The sequence below is a fragment of the Eubalaena glacialis genome, chromosome 1 (assembly GCF_028564815.1).
Source record: "Eubalaena glacialis isolate mEubGla1 chromosome 1, mEubGla1.1.hap2.+ XY, whole genome shotgun sequence".
NCBI lineage: Eukaryota > Metazoa > Chordata > Mammalia > Artiodactyla > Balaenidae > Eubalaena > Eubalaena glacialis.
The window spans coordinates 51,099,155-51,120,104 of record NC_083716.1 but is presented as its reverse complement, the minus strand read 5'-3'; the positions used below and the strand labels follow the sequence as shown (position 1 = coordinate 51,120,104).

At 53.4% G+C, this 20,950-nt stretch overlaps 1 protein-coding gene across 1 annotated transcript in view; it reads right to left on the bottom strand.

Annotated features, from left to right (window-relative positions):
* Nucleotides 1–20,950, bottom strand: part of GRID1 (glutamate ionotropic receptor delta type subunit 1) — a 666,870-nt gene that overhangs the window by 533,458 nt on the left and 112,462 nt on the right. The window contains exon 3 of the mRNA XM_061196716.1: nucleotides 2,093–2,377. Coding sequence (XP_061052699.1) covers nucleotides 2,093–2,377 — 285 coding nt within the window. The remainder of the gene's footprint in view (nucleotides 1–2,092; nucleotides 2,378–20,950) is intronic.

Sequence of the window (20,950 nt, the reverse complement as noted above, 5' to 3'; positions counted from 1 at the left end):
TAAGCAGCAGAGACATAGCAGGGAAGAGCACATGGCCCACTGTCTTGGAGCTTAGGGCCTGGGTGGGAGTAACTGTTCATCAAGGGTTAGCCCTCATGAGTGTGTTGCAACAAGCTGAGGGCAGGCTGAAGGAAGGAGACGTGTGTCTGTGAGAGCATGTAACCAAGGAACCAGCTTTACGGGAAAGGGAGAAGTCTGCAGACAGGTGGAGATCAGGTGCTCTTCCTTGGGGACTTGATCCTTGAGCCAAGTGGGGGTAAGGGATGTAAGAAGAAGAAAACACAGAATTTAAGCAAGTGCCATTAGGTGTCATTCGGTCTTCAAGAATTACAGGATCCCAGATGGGATAGGTAGGCTGGAGAGCTGATACCTGCTTCCTATGGCTGAGGTTCCCACCGAAGCCACCTTAAGGGCTTAGGAAGAACCAAGGCTTGAAGAGTTTCTATAGGTCAGAGCAAAAGGAGAGCAAAGAAACCAGGAGCAGTGAGGTGGGAAGGGTCTACAGACACTGGACCAGAGCATCCTTCAGCCCTGGCAGTGTCCACACCTCCCTACAGGATGCAGCCTCAGAGCAGACCCAACGTCGGGGGTTGAACCACCGACACAAAGGGTTCTCAGGCGAAGGCTGGGCCACTGAGAGGTGCTATGACATGGTCTCAAACTCCTTCCCAGAGTCAGGGATTGAGCGGGGTCTGGAAGGAAAGGTCGAGTCCTGGACAGAGTCCAGTTCAAGCGCCTGGAGCCTCCGGCTGCCCTTCTCCCCATCACCACCTCACCTTAATTTCAGCACAGTGACTGTCTGCTCTTTCAGTTCCTTCTGGAAGACTCTAAACAGCATATTTGCTCAAGAGCTGAGGACAACATTCTGGTCTTAGAGAAGCAGAGTATTTAGGCAAAGGCAAACATATGCTGGTTTCTCTTCTTAGTTACATTCTTGGCAAAGGAATTATTTCACCAAGAGAGAGAAACAGGACTTTCGAGGGTCCACCCCATTCTACCCTGGCCCCAGCTATGCAGCTGCTGACCCTCACCAGTCCCCCACACCCTTTAAAGACCCTTTAATGTGGGTGGCTGTGGCTATAAAAGGGTAGCACGGGGATCCTTGTGAGGGAACTGCTCTGCATCTGACTGTGGCGGTCACATGAATCCACATGTGATAAAATTGCACAGAAGTGAATACACACACCCAAGTGCGTGTCAACTGGTGAATATGAGCAAAGCCTATGGATTGTGTCAAGGTCAAATCCCACTTGTGATATGGTATGACAGGCGAGATGTTGGAGCACACAGAATCTCTGAATTGTTTCTCATAATTGCATGTGAATCTCAATTAACTCAAAACAAAAAGGTTTTTTTTTAAAAAAACGCATAAGGTGGAAACCATTTTATCTTGGGACTAGAAATGGTCTGTTTTCACAAAGCAGTCATAGAAAACCTAAAGCTATTTCTTCAAAGCCCACTGTTCTAGTTTTCTCACAAGCAAATTATGATTTTTTTTTCATATGGGAGGCCTTCAAAGAAGCCATGACCAGCCATGCCCAGTGTCCCCAGACCCACACAACCCCAGCCTGGCTCCATGACATTCAGGGTGTCCCTCCCCCTGACCTTTGCCCCAGCCAGAAACCCTGAAACTGAGGGCAGATCAGGGCAGAGGGAGACAAGGAGCTGGGAAGGCTGGGAGAGCGGCCACTGAGAGGGGAACACTTCGCAGAGGAGGCTTCCACGAGGACCCATGCTAGCCAGCCTCCACCACTGCCTGCATGCAGCCCTTCGGATCCCTGCCAGTGGCTTATTAATATTTTATTGAAAACTCTAAGATGATTCCAACTTCAGCTGTCATGATAAGGTGTTGTTGCTAGGCAACTTTAGTGCCTGTCTGCAGATCTGTTTTCAGAGTTCCTCCCCCACTCACAAAGCTCGAGGTTCAGTCCTACCACCCAGAGACCCACTTGGCTCAGACCACCAACCGCTGTCCACACCCAGCCCACTCCAAAGCGCTCAGCCTCCACGAGCGATGGTCCAGCTCGTAGGTCTCCCAGTGCCTGGCCATGCCCCCACCAGAGCCCCAGAGCAGCCCCTGCCCCCAACTCACCATACTCGCTGTCGTAGAACATGACAAACTTCTGCCAGCGCAGCTCTGTCACCAGCCTGAGCATGACATCATTGAGGCGCACGGGAGGTCTGGAAGCCAGTGTGTAGGCCTCGCCGTCAGGGCTGGGGTTCAAATGGCAGGCGGTACGCGGAGAGCCCCCTGGGTTGCGCTGGACAAAGAGGTGTGGGATGTGCATCGCGTCTGTGAGGGACTGCAGGGCGTTGGCAGACGCACAACCGGTGGATGTGACCAAGGCCAAGATCCCCTGGGTCATGAGGTCACAGGCTGGAAAGAGAGGGGAGAGAGAGGGTGGGGTCAGCATGGGGATGATGCTGCCCTGGCTTCAACTGGCACAGCTCATGCCAGGCAGCTCATTCCCAGGGTTCCAAGAAACACTGCCTCCCTCCAGAGACCAAGAACCCATATCAGGCCAGGCCAGAGGCTCTAACAGGCACAGTCTGTGATGCCCTAGTGATGCTGCCAGCTAGATGTTCTTGTGTCCATTCAACAGATGAGAAAACAGAGGTCAGGAGAGGCAAAATCATTTGTCCTAGGCTACTCAAGCGGGGAGAGTAGAACAGGGATACAACCCACATCTGCCTGAGACAGCCATCAGTGCTACTAAATTAGCCATCCTGTTTCCCACTTAGGCTGTGAGCCCCTTAAGAGCTGTGAGCTCGTTTTGTTGATCCATGTATTCCCAAGGGCACACCACAGGCCAAGAATACACTGTGTACTCTACAATTGTTGGCTGAACTGAACTGATTGGGGCTGAGGGGAATGAATAACATTGGAAAGCCAGGGAGACACTTACCCCCGAGAATCCAGATTGTAGGCAAAACCCCCCAGAAACCCTAGGTCTCCTGGCCAAGTCCATTTGATTCATATCATAAAAATACTAGGTCAAACCCCAGAGGAAGCATTTGGTTCCAGAAGCCCAGGATTATTCAAAAGCCACTTGACAATAACAAAGGAAGATGCTCGTGCAGCTGGGGCGCTGACGGCAGGTGTGCAGGAGGAACACGACCAGGCACCAGCAGCTGTTTCTAGGGTAGCTGTGCTCAGGGATCACCTTTTGAAGTCATCCAGCAACCATGAGTTCCAGTAACCCCTTTTAGCCACACAGATCTTTTTGGAACATCAGACCAATTAATAGAAAGATACACCTCCCAACACTGCAACCCACTGCACCAGTTTTGAAGCAAACACTTATTAATAATGCTTTATGTGATGGCAGGAATGTGGGAAAGCAGATGCAGTTTCACAACACAGCCTGTGAATGTCAGCAGGCCGTCTGCTGCAGGCGGCAGACTTTTGAACAACTTTGACAATGCGGTTCTTTCGGTTGAAAGCACCTGGGTTTATGTAATGCCTCAGACCAGGCTGGGAGGAGGAGACGAAGACCAGGGGGAGGAAATCCAAGGAGCAAGGCAGTGGGAGGCTGCGAAGGTGCGGGACGAGGAAGACACCTCCAAGCTTTCAAATACCAAAGGCCAGCTGCTCCCCACGCACGGACTCTCACCTTGCACATTCATGGGCTTCGGCAGGAAGACAACTCAAATGCCCACAACTCTCCCTGCTGAACCCTCAGCCTCCAAACACAAGGCAGGAGGAGGGGGTGGTTAAACAAGAGATTCTCTGCAGTCTCTCTTGAAGATCATGCAGCCACCTAAATGCTCTGGCCCCTCGCATTCAGGCTCCATGCTGCCAAGTTCACTCCTGAGTTGAAATCCAATCATGTCATGCTACTGTTTAAAGCCCTTTGGTGGCTCCCAAGACCGCTGCGGATAGAGTCAAACTCCTTAGGGCAGTCTTGCAGGCTCCCCAGTGCCTGCAGCCTCAGGCTCCTCACACGCCCCTGGCCCGCTCTGTTACAGACCACTGCCCACCTTTCGGCCCCTGGAACCCATCACATTTCCTGTTGCCTCCTGAACCTTCACACCCACTCTCGCTTCAAGACTCAGACTCTACACCCCCAGACTAAGGACCCTTTGTCAAGTGCTTCATGTGCATCCCACACTTCCCCTATTATGACACTGCATTGCGTGTATAACTGTCTCTCTCTCCCACTTGACCTCAAGCTCCAAGGGGACAAAGGCCATGCCCATTCTGCTCACCATCCTTTTCCAGACACACAATGTGCCTGGCACACAGCAGTCAGTAAAGACTGATACAATAATACCGTAAGCCTTGACATTTTCATGCCCTCTGGTCAATAATTCCACTTTGGGCATCCATCCAAGCTGTAAAAATGGCTTTAGATCCAAAAACATTCAGAGGATACTTATCCAGACTCTTGATATATTGCTAACGATCTAAAAGATGCAAAGAGGTGAGTGACATAAAAGTGTTCCATTTGTTGAAAGCACACAAAGCCTTTAAAACTATTTATGAAGATACTACAGTAAGATGGGAAAGTGCTTGTCATAAAAAAGTTATGTGAAAGTAATACAAAATTGTATGTATTTTATGACACCAATTAAATAAAACTTAACATGCATGAAAGAAAGACCAGAAGGAAATATTGCAGAATGTTAAAAGTGACTGCATTTTAGAAGAGGTCTAGATGTGGTTTTCCTTCTTTTCTATATTTTGCCAAAACTTCATGTCATGAACAGGTAATTCCTTTACAAAGGAAAATAATCCTCCAACAATGGATAAGTATGAAGCTATGTAGGAGGAGGGACTATTTTGTGAGAATTTCCTCTGTGCCACAAACTCTGTCGAGTACTCTATATACATGAGTTCACATTATTCTCATGACATCCCCGTACAGCAGGCATCACTGTGTCTATTTCCCAGATAACAAGATGTGAAGCCGCACAACCGATAAGGGCTGGACTAAGATGGCTTCTCGTCTAAAAATGCTTCTGGGGGGGTGACTAAGTGACAAAACCAAGGCACGACATTTTACGCTCACCAGGATTACAACTAGGTAGAAAGCATGCTTATGAAAAAGGCAAGAGAAAACACTAAAAGCCAAGGTCTGTGATGATAAATGGATTTTTCTTTCTTCTCTTGTACATATTCTCTTTAATGCTGATACACTGCATTTATACGTTTAAAAAAGTAATCTTACAAAACACACTGTACATCACTAGGGTGTAAAGCTGCCCAGGAACTCCAGCCCTTGGTCCCAGCCCAAGACACCCACTGCACCATCACTGGGTCTTGGCTCTCTGTCATCCACCCCACCTGGCTCCCTCTCAGGGACTTCCTGACTTATGATGGCAAGCCCCATCCCCATTCCACATATGCTGGGTTATTAAGTCACTAAACCTCCCTGAGGCTCAGTTTCCCCATTTGGGCACACATGCCACTGCTCACCATGGATGGATTTGTCTCTTCCCTCCTGTGTGTTTCATGTATACACTCAGCACACCCCCTAAGCACAAAGCCCTGCAATGAGCACTGGGGAGGGGGAGGGGCAAAGAGCAGGATGAACACAGGCCCCATCTGAGGAGCTTAGGATCTACCAAGGAGCCAGACCCCACAACCTGGCCTGCAAGGAAGGAAAGGGGACGCTCCCTGGGACCCAGAAGAGGCTGAACTCATGTGGGGTCAGCATCAGGGCCTGAAAGGAAGAAAAGGATTTAGACCAGGAGAGATGGGGGGAGCAGTGTGAGTGAGGGGTGCGGTGGGACAAAGACACAGGGGCTGGGCAGTGGGAACGTGCTCAGGGAACAGGTCCCCCTGCCCCAGCCCCGGTGGCAGCCCGAGACACCAGCTTCTTGGCTGGGCCTGGGCTCACCAGGGCAGCAGAAGGAACGCTAGAATCTCACAGACCAAAGTTCCAGTTTGGGCTCCTCTGGCCGGCGGCCGTGTGGCCATGGGCGTGTCTCCTTTCTGAGCCCCCGTTTTCTATTAATTGAAGATATGAACTTCTACCCAGCAGAGCTATGGGAGCACTGACTTAGAACGTGGACCACAAATGCCAATCCCGTGCCATGCACAAGAAAGATGCTAAATATTAATACATGTCAGTTTCCTGCCCCTCTCCTTGGGCATCCCCAGCTCCCCATCAATGTCCCCACCCAAATCATGCCCAGGATCCCAAGAAATAGCAGTTACAACAGAGAACGACCTCACTCCTGCTGCTGACCAACCCTCCCCGTGGAGGTGGGCACCCTGACCCACCCCTGTATGGACATCCGCAGCACCACGGAAGCTCCTCAAGGCCTCGACCTCCTAGGTGAGCAGGGTGGGTAATTAAGGCTGGAAGCCTGTCCCAGGCACTAATGGAGAAGCCTTATACAAGTCAATTTCTAATGCACTGTGAATGGCCTGCTAATTGGGGCACTGTTGAAATGATGGTTATTTAGAGGCTCCTAACATAAAAATAACAAGATCAAAATACATCAGATCAAAGCCACACCAGCTATTAGCTTAAACAAGGCTGTGTGCTCATTCCTAGGACAGGACATCACACAACTCACACCCCAGTTGTAGAAGAGACACTGAACCCCAGTGCTGGCGTCCGATGGCTTGGATCTGAATCCAGGCCCTGCCACGTACATGCTGTGGGAACTTGGGGCTGACCCTCTCTGGGCCTCTGTGCTTTTTCTGTCAGAGAAAGATGATGGCACCCACTTCACAGAGCTGTTGTGCATATTCTCTGGAAGGTCTTTGTATGTGAAGAACCATTTTGCACTGCCTGATGCATAGTAAGAATGTAGAAGTCACCTCTGTCTCCAGCTTAGAGGTGCTTCTGCAGCTCGCTAGAAGATAACAGCCTTTGTTATCATTCTTTGTCTCCAATATCATATGGTCATAAAGCTGATCTCTCTCTTGATGATAACAATGCAGGCTTGATGGATTGATATGAGCTCCCCAAGAATGGCTCATCAGCTGCGAAAGTAAAGTAGAGATGAACGTAATGAGCAGCTTCGAGACCCTTTACCCAAGCTCAGTGGCCTAGGAGAGCAGAGGTCTCCGGGCCACGTGATGGATTCCCAGGAATCGGGAAGAAGCAGGCTGTTCAGACTCAGGGTTGGGCCCAGGCAAGAGGATCCATGGAGCTCAGCCAGCATTCCCAGACAGCCCCACAGTCACATCCCTGCCAGCTTCCCCTGAGATGTCAGCGTCCTGCTAATCCAGGATTCTCCAGACACAGGACTCTCAGGGTAGGATGTGCCAGGTGTAGCACTGACAAGCAGGGTCTCCCTAATTCTCACCCCAGGTGAGATTTCTGATCCCCTGGCGAGAAAACTGAAGCACAGAGAGGGCTGACCACTTGGCTAGGGTCATACAGCCAGAGAGTGAATGGCAACGAGAGCATCAGAACCAGACCACCAGGTACCTCTACAGCCAGTCCCAGGAAGAGATGGTGGCCAGCAGAGGACAGAGGCCAGGATTCCATGGCTGACTCTACCCAGCCCTTCCCTGGAGGGAAACTCCTGGGGCAGCTCCACACTTAACGCAGGCCCTAGAGAAGGAGCCAGCAAGCAAGAACAAGGCCTCCCTCTGCTAAAGGCAAATCCTTGGTGCATCAAGTCACTCGGGGCCTCAGGTGGGTGTTGGAGATAAGAGAGGTGCCCCCAGACATTGAGATCAGTCTGGGAACCACTACTGATCCATGCCCAGTCTTCTCCATCCCCATGGGCATTCCTGGAACATTCTCAGGCCAAGACTGGGGGAAGCAATACCCCAGAAGGCTTGTGCTGGAAGAGATGCACAATTCCTGGTGCCGTCACCTAATAATGATGCTGACCACGGCCATCCCAGCCCTTCCCCCCACCATGTGCCCTGAATGCATGGTGCCCCGAGCACATCCACACCTGTTCCTCCTGGAAGACTTGACGTGGTCCCCAAATAGGTGAGGTCGCCCATGCAGCCCCTGCTTCTCTGAGGCTACAAACCCTTTCAACCTCATGTGCTAACTGGCCTCTGGGTAGCCCCTTAAAGAGTGACAGGACTTCTCCAGATGGACAAGGCAAGAGAGGGCACTCCACCCGAGGGGAAGCAGCCTAGTAGAGGTGCCCTCATGTCAGAGAAGCTGGGCAAGGCTCTGCTGGTAACAGCAGGCAGCAGAAGGGAGAGCTGGCTCTGGGCAGCCCTGGGCTCAGCCCTGCCCTCCAGAGGTAATGATCTCTCTCCGACGGGGTCCAGCAGGCCAGCCCCAGGCCCTGCCCCACAATCCGGGCTCCATGTACCACCTCGCTACTCCAACAATGTGAACAGCCAGGAGCACTCACCCTCCCCCAAGCTACCCTCATTATCTGTGCCCTTCCTTTCCTCCTTTAAGTTGGCACCAACTTTATTAATATTTGAATTCTAGTGGCTAATGCTTTAAATTAAGGTAGCATTTATAAATACTTTATAGCTGATGAATAATTGACCAAATTTAGTATTGTCGTGACTCATAGTAAATTACTGATCTATGGAGAATAACTATTTTTCATGTTTTATTAAGACATTTAAAAGGTAAACAAAACCATGAAATGGGGGGAAACGGGTGGCAGCACCATACAAAGGTGAGCGCTAGAGCTCGGGCCCAGCAGGACCTTGACCCCCATCGCCTCTCACCATCGAAAGGCCCCCAAAGGGGAGGGTCACTGAGGCCTTGCATCCCTCCTGAGCACAGGACAAACTTGATAAGCATCTTGTCCTACAGACCTTTTGCTTAAGTGACTCTCCCACCAGCATCCTCCTGCCTTCACTCCTGACTCCTTGCTCAGTTTGGTTTCTGTCTGTCTATCGATACAGTCCCCCTGCTGCAAACTCTCTCTCTCTCCTTATATAGGACGGCTGGGAAACCGCAGCCCAGGGTCAACCGTGGTGGGTCCACCTGCCCACCCACTTCTCCATGTCTGTGAGCAAACAGCGGAGAGTCAGAGAGACCCACGCACCCAGCAACATGGGGACCCAAAGTGGGAAAGCTGTGTCACCATCCTCAACAGGGCTCCTCACCCCGCCATATTCACTTACATCCTCTCCACCACCTGCCTTGCTCATTCTCCTCAAACCTTCCGGGCTTCTCCCCCAAGTTCAACTAATGACCTTGCTTCATTTTTCATAGATTAAAAACAGAAGCCATCATCATAAGGAACTCATCCCAGTTCTTATCACCAGATCTACACACCTATCTGCGTTTGTGCTGAAAGCTGAGGAAGAAAGCTTCTCCCATCTTAGGCTGGCCCCTGCTTACGAGCTCTGGTTGCTCCCATGACTTGCCGTCTCCCAGACCCAGACCAAGACCCAGACCCAGACCCAGATCCATCACTATGTCCTCTCTATGGAGTCATCAACCTTCCTTGGTATATCTGACCCATCCCTTTGAAAGTTACACCTCGGTTCTGTTGACGGTTCCTGTAATCGCTCCAGCCCACAGCCCTCGCTGGGCTCCTGACCCCCAACCAGGGGGTCTCCCACAGTGAGTCCATTGGCAACTCAAACATGGTGTGTCAACACCGAGCTCCCTGGGGTGTGATCCTGTCCCTCTTGGTCTCCCAATCTCCGTAAAGGGGCACTCCCATCCACCCAGTTGTTCTTGAACCTTCTCTCTCCCTGACCCTCTGCACCCAAGCCATCACCAAGTCCTGATTGTTTTATCTCCAAAATGTATCTTGGATCTGTCAACTTTCCTCCATCTCCAATGCCATCACCTTGGTCTAAACCACTACTATCTCCCCACTGGACCTCCACACACCCAACCTCCCCCAGATCCACATGCCACCCATTCAGTCCACTGCAGTGGACTGGCCTTTATAGATTAAAATGCCAACCAGACTGCGCTGTCCTTGCTTAAAATCTGCATTAGCTTCCCGTCGGCCTTAAAATAAAGTCCACACCCCGACAGGGCCCTGCGCCATCACACCCGTGCCCTGTGTTCCAGGTAGCTGGCTTTTGTGCAGTAACTCGGATGCCCAAGCTCTTGCCCACTTGTGGGTCTCCTCACGTACTCGCCCTTGGCCTGCCGCACTCCTCCCACTTCTGTCTGGCTACCTCTCCTCATTCTGTATTTTTGGGGGTAACTGTGACTCCCTGAAGAGAATTTGCCATGAGCCCAATCTTCCCTCACGGTACTCCGCCTGCAGACCACCCACTGACGTTTGCAATCGTGGACTGTTCTGTCCCATTCTGTGAACCATGAGCCCGTAAGCAGAAGCACCTGTGTGCTGCACACCCTCTTAGCCTGTGGCCCAGCCCCCAGCATGGCCTAGCAGAGCAACAAACTATTTAATACTCTTAACAACTCCATAGGACAAGCACTATTGGTGTCCATATTTCATGGGTGAGGCAGAGCTTTCAAACTTGCCAAGGTCCCCAGATGCTCAGGTCCTCCCCAGAGTGAAGCTACATCATGTGGAGAAGGGGAGTTTCTTAAAGCTGACCCTCCACTCTAAGGCGGGTTTCACCAAGAGCTTAGAGGGTACCAAGGGGACAGTGGAGAGGAAAGCTGGCTGGGCCCAAGGCCTTGCCTAGGCAGCAGCGCCTGGGCGGGTGCCTCTCCTGCAGCATCTCCCACGCCCGTCTGTCCTCACGGTCAGCCCAGCCCAGGGAGGGGAACAGGAGCAAGGCCAAAGGGTCCCACTGGATGTTGGACTGTAGCCCAGGGCAGGGGGGCAGCTGGTGCAGGCAGGATGCACAGAGCCAACCAGTAGGGTGGGGAAGGGCCGGGGGCTCCATGACAATCTCTGGGGCCTCATCCTTATGCCAAGTAATGAATCAAAACGGATTCCCTGCTCCCGCAGATTGGAAACACAGGGAACACTGGGTGAGATCGTGCTGGCTTATTTATAGCTCTCCGGCTCCTCGTTAATGACTTTTACTGCTCCACCAAGGGAACACCAGGCTCCCAGGCCGGGATTCACCGGAAGCCTACACTGTGAAAGTTAAATCAGGACGGTGATGAGTCCTGGGAGATTCAGAGAACCTCAAAAGCAGCCAAGCACTGGGGGGAGCGGGGGGGGGCCTCCTGCAGCATCTCTGCCCCGAGGCCAGATGTCTCTTCCTGGGCTCCCCTCACCGTGTATCTGTGCTTGCACTTACTCATTCCTTCACCCAAAATCCTCTGATCGTCGCTGTATCAGGTCCTGTGCCTAGAGACACAGAAGGCTGTGAAACTCAGTCCTTTTTCTTAGGAATTTAGGAATTCAGCATAAAGTCAAATAATACACACTCAAGAGAAGTGTGCTAGAATCTTGCGGGAAAAGGAATGATTAATTTCGCCTAGCAAGGAGATGTCAAGGAAAAGTTCCATAGAGAAAGAGACATTTGGGATGGGTCTTGGGGGATGAGTAGGAGTTTGATAGGCACAGTAGGGGCCAGGCACCATTCACGGCCCATCCAACTAATCACTGAGCCCCACAGCCTCCCAGGGAAGTGGGTTCTGCTACCCCATTTTAGACAGGAGGCATAGGAGCAGAGACCCGAGGTTGGGGTATTGCCTGAAGTCACAGGGGAGCCTGACTTGAAACCCTGAGCTGCCCCTGACCTCAAAGTTGAGCACATGGGCCCAGGAGGCAGGCAGGCCCACTGCTACAGCTGTGTGCCCTCAAGCAAGTCACTTAACCTCTCTGAGCCTCAACTCCTCACTTGTAAATGGGCTAAGAACAGTCCCCACCTCTAGGACTCTTACGAGGATTAAATGAGTGCAGTGACCCAGAGGTCACGTTTGGATATACATGGACAGGCCAGACCACGGAGCCTGACCTCAGTCCTCCCCGCATCCCCAGGGTGCCCAAGCCCAGCTCCGTGCCTGCCTCTCCCCTCCCTCCACCTGCATTTGTCTCCGGAAAACCAAGGCCATCCAGACACCAGGCCCCAGCCTGGTGCTCCTTCCAGGGCCCGTTGGCCCTCTCAGATGGGGAATAGAGACACCATGAGGCTTCAGATTCTCCCTTTGCATTTCAACCCATGTCTGACTTTTTCTAGCTCTCTCTGATATCTCTCTTATTCTCTCTGTTGTTTCCCACTTTCTAAGTCTCAGCTCTCTGTCACAGAGAGAGAATGTGTGTATGCAAATCTCACTCTCTCCCCCACCAGCCTATGCCCCCTCTCCCAGTAGGACTGACCATCCCAGAGGGACAGAGCCCCACATCTATGCCTTGGCACCCAGTCTTCATCCAGGGCTTGAAAGCTGACCCATGGATGCCCACCTGTAGGCCTTCAGCTCTCTGGTCCTCCCCGCCCAGGGTATTAGTGTAGCAGGAACAAGTGTCACCTCTGGGCCAGGACCCCTTCCAGGAAAATGTGGAGGGCGCGGAAACATCCCCATCCTGCCAAGCTCCAGCGCTAAGCTCCAGCTCCAAGACTTCGCACTAATCCTGCAGCTTGGCCTGCCAGCAGGCTTCCAGAAGGCAACTCCCAGGCTCCAAGGTGCAAAGCAGGGGTCCTTGAGGCCAGGCTATGTCAGGCTCAAATCTCTGCACCTGCACTCCCCTGCTAGAAATTCACATCGCTGTCCCCTCATCATCATTCCAGACCCAGTTCAAGTGCCTCTTCCTCTCCAGAGGCCTTCTTCACCCAGTTAGAACAGCACAGGCCTTGCGCCTGCTGTATCCCTACCACATACACGATTACAGCTCAGTGTCACTGTTTGTTCGGGGGTCTCCGTCACCTTCTGGACTGAACCCCCTAAAGACCTCTCTGCCCCTAGCACCCGGGCTGGGATGGACACTCAGATGCCTCAGGGGAGCAGGCAACAATAGGACAATGCTGGATGAGCACAGTGCTGGCCTTGGTCCACCACCATCACTGGGCAGCCCCAGATGGTTGCTATCACCAGGCAAACCTTAAGGCCATAGGTTGTCACCATCCTACGGGGCTGTCTTTAGGGTAAGTATCCACAGGGACACCCACACACACCTCAGTCCCCCTCCAACAGCCTGGGCAGGTCAGGCATAGGTGGATCCGGCCCTCTGTGCCACTCCCTGGCCTGTCACCTGGTTGGAACCATGCCTGAAGCCCTCCCAAAAGGCAGGGATAGCCCACTCTCCAGGGGAGGATACCACCCCTAAACCCCCATCTTCTGGGCTCTACTGGCCCAGAGGAGCCCCCAGTCCATCCTGCCGCCTTCTTTGGTTCCATGACTGGAGAGCCACACCCAGTCTCCAGATGTGAGCCTTGAGCTCAACACTGCAAACTGCCAGATGTCCCTCAAATGAGGGATTTGGGCTGCCGAGCCCTCTTCAGGGGCCACCCCTCCACAGCTCAGCCCCTTTCCTCACTCTGCCCCACCTAGTTGCTGGCCTCCCTGGCTGTCACCAGCCCCCATGCTTTGAAGCCAAGCCCAGGAAGATAAGCAGAGAGGGGCAGCCCCCTCACGCCTTCCTCACTCCTCTGTACACTGCTGCCCACAGCCCTCATCACACGGCACGTAGGGTGAGGGCAGGAGGCAGGAAACTGGGCAGCACCAGGGAGGTGGTGGTGGCAGATGGAGCTGGTTACACCGCCCAGGTCCTGCCGTGTTCTTCACATCCTTGTCATGGTCTTTGCATGAAGAAGTCCAAGCAGGCTGCTGTCCACATTTACTGGTCCAAACCCACAGCTGACTGTGAACAGAATGCTGGCAGGAAAGTGGTCCCACAAATTCCTGACGTGCCTCTTATATGTGAACTTCTGTCCATCCAGCCCTCTGATACTCCTCCCGGGAGGCAGCAATCTTGAAACCCAAGCCACATCCTGTCACTTAGCACCCAGCCCGAGCTGACACTCGTCAGACGTCAGTGTCTAATTTTTTTTAATGGGAAGAGGGCAGGGAGGGATGGGTCACAGCACCCGCATTACACAGAAGACATGAAAAGAAGCCTCTGGCACAAAATACATCTTGAATCAATTCTAAGATGCTAATGCCTTCCCCTTGAGAAGCGTCTATTCATTCATCATTCACTCACTTATCAAGCACTTAGCACACTCCTTCCCAGCCTCTTTTATTTATTTTATTTTTTTAATAAATTTATTAATTTTATTTATTTATTTTTGGCTGCGTTGGGTCTTTGTTGCTGCGCGCAGGCTTTCTCTAGTTGCAGAGAGCGGGGGCTACTCTTCACTGCAGTGCGCGGGCTTCTCATTGCAGTGGCTTCTCTTGTTGCAGATCACGGGCTCTAGGCGCGCGGGCTTCAGTAGTTGTGGCATGCGGGCTCAGTAGTTGTGGCTCGCGGGCTCCAGAGCGCAGGCTCAGTAGTTGTGGCACACGAGCTTAGTTGCTCCGCGGCATGTGGGATCTTCCCGGACCAGGGCTCGAACCCGTGTCCCCTGCATTGGCAGGCGGATTCTTTTTTTTTTTTTTAATTAAAATTTACTTTTTTTTTTTAACATCTTTATTGGAGTATAATTGCTTTACAATGTTGTGTTAGTTGTTGCTGTATAACAAAGTGAATCAGCTATACATATACATATATCCCCATATCCCCTCCCTCTGCGTCTCCTCCCTCTCACCCTCCCTATCCCACCCCTCTAGGTGGTCAAAAGCCCTGAGCTGATCTCCCTGTGCTATGCGGCTGCTTCCCATTAGGCTATCTATTTTACATTTGGTAGTGTATATATGTCCATGCCACTCTCTCACTTCGTCCCAGCTTACCCTTCCCCCTCCCCGTGTCCTCAAGTCCATTCTCTACGTCTGTGTCTTTATTCCTGTCCTGGCAAGCAGATTCTTAACCACTGCACCACCAGGGAAGCCCCCAGCCTCTTTTAAACTGAAAGCCACATTAGTGCAGAGGACATCCAATGACATATAGGGGAAGGTGGCAGGCCACTGTCCAGCCCTCTGGGGCTAAAACAGAAAGAAATGAAGCACTGTTTCCCTCATAGAGAGATGAACAGCCCAGTGGTAAGAGGACAGGTTCTGGTGCCGAACTGTCTGCACTCAAATCACTGCTCTTGTCTTACAGCTACATGGGGCTTTGGGCAAGCCACACCCTCTCCAGGCCCCACCTTAAAAATGGGATTACAACAGTGATTTCAGATATGATAAATGCATTTAATCCACAAACCGAACAAAACAACAACGCAATATAGTGCCCAAGGCCAGCCTCTGCCCACCTGTGCACACGCCTAGCAGGGTGCCAGCTGCAGCTCTGCTGGTGAGGGGTGAGGGGGGCTGACACCCAGCCTGGGTGCCCGCCGAAGCCTGCAGCTGCTTTGCTCATTCACCCCAAGGCCCTGCCCGCCCTTCAGTTCTAACAGCTCACCATCATCCTAACAGCCATCATGACAACACCCAGCCTCCAGAATTGTAGAGACGGGGCCACTTCTAGAGAATGAGTCTAGAGGAGACAGCTGCCCCAGCTCCCAGCGGCCCCCACCTGAGGGTCTCTCAAGAACAGAAAAGGGGATGGGGCGGGTGCTGGCCTGGCCCCCAAAGGCAGCCTTCCCGGCTGGACCAGCCCTACAGCCTGAGGAAATAAAAGCAAAACCCTCAGGACATGGGCTGTGGCTTGCGTGGCCCTGGCCATTCAGGCCAGCCCTGCTGATGGCTCACTCCTGAGACCTGCATGAAAGAGCCCGGCTGGTCCAGGGACATTACCCATCTCAGTTCCCAGGTGCTTTGGAGCAGACCAGGAGAGAAGTCAGAAATCTCCTGCAGCCAGCAGGGATGAGAAGGGATCTTTGCCAGTGATAATGAAAATTTTCATAGTAGCAGATGCTTGGAGAAAATTCAAAAACAATACAACAAAATTCACAAACCAGAGAGGAACTTAAGAGAAATGTGATCAGTGGGGGTCAGCGTTCCCATTGGCACCTTTCTAGCCACAAGAAGACCGATTGGGAGACAGGTCCTCCCCACCAGGTAGTCAAATTGCCCCCGAGAGCCCATCCCAAATCTCTCCAATCACCTACTATGTGCCCAGCTGGGGCCCACGCTGGGAACACAGAGATGATGCAGATCCGGCCCCAGGTCCCAGAAACGTCATCTGGAGGGGGACCCGGGGCATGGGCCAGACGAGGCTTGGTGTCCACAGAGGGATGTCAGGCAGGAGGAGAGTGAGCTGGCGGTCCTGTGGCCTGGAGTGGCAAAGGGCTTCACAAAGGGCAGGGCTGCTGATGCTGGGCCAAAACATAGATTAAAAAAGGGACCAAGAGAAAGAGGGCAACCAGGCTGGTGGCCTGGTGAGAGCCAAGGCCCACACGTGGCTTTTGTGGATCTGCCAGGAATGGGCCACTCGTCCTGGGGTGAGGGGGACACAAGGAGATGGGTTCACAGTGGACGTCTTGCCTGCTCAGCTGAAGGGCTTTGTTTTGACCCCATGAGCACCAGGGAGCCTTGGAGGCTCCCCTCCTGAGCACAGGCGAGGCCTGCCTTTGGCAAACTGGCCCCAGTGAGGACATAGCCAGAGGACAGGAGGCTTAGGCTCACTCCTCCAGCTCCTCATCCTGGTAGGACCTGGGTCAGTGAGCGCCGGGACAGGAGGCAGAGAGGACAGTCAGGGCCATTGGAGGTCAGGGGACAGAGTCAGCTAGAAGCACAGAGTCAGGGACAAAGAGATGGGCAGACCTAGGAGCCCAGGCCCCACCCCAGAGCCAGCAGGACTGGGGGAGGGGCACCTATCGCCTAGCGGCACGCGCTACACTTACAAACCATCACCTGGCATCTTCCACAGGCCTAGGAGGGCATAGACCCCCTTTCCAGAAGGAATAATTCAGGCTTGGTGACATGAGGTCTCTTGCTAAGTCTGACCCACCCCCAGGAAATGAGCTGAATTAGACGGAGAACTCGGGCTTCTGAGATGCACAAGCTGCCTGCCTCAAGCCTCGGCCGAAGACCCACAGGGTAGGACAGGACAATAGCCGGTGCCTCCGAGCCCTGCGGGGAATGAGGCCAGCCCTTCAGCCCTCCATCAGCATCTGGGTAGCCCCTGGAGGCTTGAGGGAGCTTGGTGAGGCCTGAGTGCCAGGGAAGAAGCTGGCGGAGGAGAGCAGATCAGGGTTAAAAGGAAAAGCAGCGCCCTCACCTAGCTCTGCCCTCATGGAAATCTCATGGAGGTCACGCGCATCACAGGCCAGGATGAGCACAGACACACTGGCACACCTGGCAGCCAGCGGGCAGGGCTGCCTCGGGCCTGCATGCTGAAGGGGATGAGAGGCCTCTGAAGGATGCACCCTAGGAGAGGCACCCTGGCAACGTAGGGCATCAGAGCTAAGGGAGACCCGACATGCAGGGCCTGTCTCTGGGACTGATCACGTCCAAGACCTCTGATGGGGGCAGAGAGTGTAATCGTGAGCAAAGCTGTATCACAAAACTCTCCAAGTCAGAGTGGGCACCAGCAGCACATGAGCCTTTCCCTAGAGGCCAGCTTGAGGGCAGCAGGCATCCCCTTCCTCATCACCGGGCACCAGCAGCTCAGTCAAGCAGGAGGCGGCAATGCCAGGTACACGCACAGAACGCCACCATCACAGGTGGAGGCACTTGTGAGGCTGCCCCCCTCCCCAGGGCAAGCTCAGCTGGGCACAGGCCCCCTGGGTGAGCTCCTGCTGGCCAGGAGAGGAGCCCGGGGACACAGGTTCCCATGCAGCAGGCCTGCTTCTGGAGGGCACTGTGGTTCATCAAACCAGGGCGGGGAGGTTTGGAGAATAAATGAGAATCACCCTCCCACACACACAAAAATAGCACAATATGCTGCTTATTGTGATTTGCATTCCCCCAAGGCATTTTCTTGCTGTGAAAGAGGTGCCCTGTGGATGGTTAGACCTCGAAGGCATGGTAGGTTGAAGTGGTACCCAGCTCCAGCCCTGCCCCAGGCGTGGGAGGCAGCGCCCCCATCGCTCTTCTGCCCAGACACCTTCCCTGGAGAAGACAAGGGGACACAGGGCAGGAGGACACAGTCACCAGTGTCCACACCAGAAGAGGAATGGGGAAGATGGGGGCGCTGAGGGCTTGGTCCCTCCGAATGCCCCATCCAGCAAACATGCATGCACACCACTCTGCACAGAGAAGGAGGTCCCATGGCGGCGCTGGCAGCTGCCCAAGCCTCACTCCAAGCCACTGAGCCTCACCAGGATTTGGCAGGGATGACTCCGCGCAGTTCTGCAGATACCTGAACTCCGTGGCCTGCCTCAGTGCTGTCTCTCCTCCCTGCAGGGACCTACACCTCATCGAAGGGCAGCTCGGCTCAGCCCTTTGGGCAAGTGCACTCCCTCCCATAGGCCCAAGCGAGTGGGCAGCCCCCAGAGGCCTGAGTCTGCTCTCCAAGATGTGGCTGAGGTGTCATGGACAGCAAGCTACAACCACATGCTGCGTCTCATCACAGAGACACGGTGATACTCTGGGCAGAACAGGCCAAGGGAGAGGCCTAACTTATTGAGCAAGTAAGTTCCGCATGACAGCTTCTTCCTTATCTCGTTTGATCTGCCTGACGATTCTCAGATAAGATTATTGACTGTGTTTTTCAGACAAAAAAACTGAGGCTCAGAGAGGCAAGTCCTTTGCCCAAAGTCACACAGCAAGAAGACAATAGAGCCTGAGTTCGAACTCAAGTAAGTCTAACTTTGCAGATCCTGCTATTCCCACTCTCCCAAGTGATACAGGTGAAGACCAAGGACCAGGAGGTGATAGACTGATGTTGAAAGTCAAATGATAAAAGGAAAGAAGGCGAACTTTCCTGCTCTCATTCCCACTAACTGGGCTCTATTCCTCCCCTTCCCACCTCCTACCGAACCCCCAGAATTCCCACCCTCTCCAGCGCCCCCCCCAACACTCCCAACATACACAGACTCACAAATCTATTTCCTGCATCTATTTAAACCACGATAGCATCAGGCTGAGTAAGCCTAAGTGCCAGCACCTATCTGGGCAGAGCCTTACTAGAGAGGGGCATCACTCCCCACCCTGGCCCACTCCTCCTCCTTCTTAGAGAGCTGCTCACACTCCCACACAGTTAACCAGAAGACACTCCCTAAGCCTCAGAGTCTAGGGTGGACAGAGGAAGGCACGAGGAGGGGTGGGCACTGGGACGCTGCAGCTGACCCCAGCTACGGTCAGACTCATGGCCACCCTGCCCCACCAGCCCTGCCCTGGGCCTCCCAGCACAGCTGCTTCTGCTCTGACAGGGCCACGTGGAGACTGGGTATGATGGGATATAAGGGACACGCAAACAGACACTGCCCATTCACAAAGACCCCACCCCCAGGTGGCACCACACCCCCTGCACCTCCATCGTGCCCCAGGGGCCCCGACCCACCCTGAGGAGGCAACCAGCTGACATCTTTAGTGCACCCAGGGTTCACTCCCTCTACATAGCCATCCAGAGCACTGGCCATTGTCACACCACCACCCAAACTCCGTGTCCCCCTCCTCCTCCCGCTTCCAAGCTCAGCTCAAGAGTGCCCACCTTCAGGAAGCCCCCTGGGACCTTCCACCCACATACACCCACACCCCCCAGCTCAGCTCAGCCTGGCACGTGTCACTCTGAATGATCACCTTCTGTCTCTGCCACCAAAGTGTGAGCTGTTGGAGGTCTGGGACCGTGTCGAGGCCACCCCAGGGTCCCCAAGGTGCAGCCGCCTGGGATTGAATGTTTATTGAAGGAGTGAGTGAAACTGTTGAGTTAGATCAAGCCGAGGTGCTGAGGACTCACTTCTTATAGAAACTATTGATTTTGCCCTACAGAACTGTGGCTCGAGTTTTCCAGCTGAGGACCCAGGTGTGAAGAAGAAGGGGAGGGGAGGAAGGAGGGGGATGCCATTTCCAGCCCCTCCCACAGGCCAGAGTCGGGAGCTGAACTGCCCAATGACTTGGCCAGGGCCCTGGTACATCACAGAACTGAGATGCAAGCACCGCTCAGGGTCTCCGTCCACTTCCTGCACTTCTGCAGCCGTGGCACCAGGAGAGGCAGCCACCCAGAGCAGCACAACTCTTTTACCTTAAACGGTTGACTTCTCAAGTGGTTTGTAAAAGGATATAATACCAAGGGAAGCAGTACTCCAGGCTGAGAATTACGAATATTTATAGTGTTTAAGCATAATCGTATTCAGATGAGGACTATAGATTGCTCACTGCAATTCGCAGTCTCCTTGGAGCACATTATTTTGCAGGGAAGGTGGACTGATGCCCGAAGTTGGCCTGGATACAGCGGGGTCTGGAAGGCACCTTAAGAGGTACTGGTGTCCCGGCTTAGAGGTCCCACACCTCTTTGAGGGTGGAACCTTTTTTAAGTTCAAAACTAGTCCCTACCGGAGGTAGTTGTTCTGTGAGTACCCACTGGCTGAGAGCATTCAGCATGATCAGATGACCTTCAGTAAATGAACCTGCACGTGGTTATACCAACCAGAGCAACATTGTGGTGGTGTGTGGCCAGGGTCAGGCTGGGAGCACTCATGGAGTCACGTCTCCTTTCTATAGAGCTGGGACCCCCAGGGACCCACTACAGGGAGCTTTGGAATTCCACAGGCCTGGTTCAGTTAACAGCTGCCTGATGAAGATGTCAAGACCTGCGGATGGGTAGGTGGGCTGATGGGGCACAGGGCAGAGCCACGAAGAGAGAGAAGAGGGTGAGGATGAGAGAGAAGAATCCCATCACAGGCATCCCAGAAGACGCACAAAGCCACACACCGGGGAAGAGGGGACCGGTCTGCTCCTACCCACCCATCCTTGGCCACCAGACACACACACCCCACGTACCCACACACACACACACCACACACACACACACACACACGCACACACCCCTCACTCATATGTAAAGCTATGGAAAAGCCACCTTCCTGAGCTGACACTCCCTGGAGCGGTGGACACAGCCCACCCAGCACAGCTTCCCCACTCTGTGCTCCCAGAGGAGTAGGGGTGTTTGCAACAGCAGGAGCCACCCCTCAAGTGCCTCAAGTCCTGGCCCAGCCTCTTCTCTCCCACCCTCCACAAGGAGCTCAGGGAGAAGCCCCAACAGAGAAGCAGCGGGACCTCACCTCTCCCGCAACCCCTTA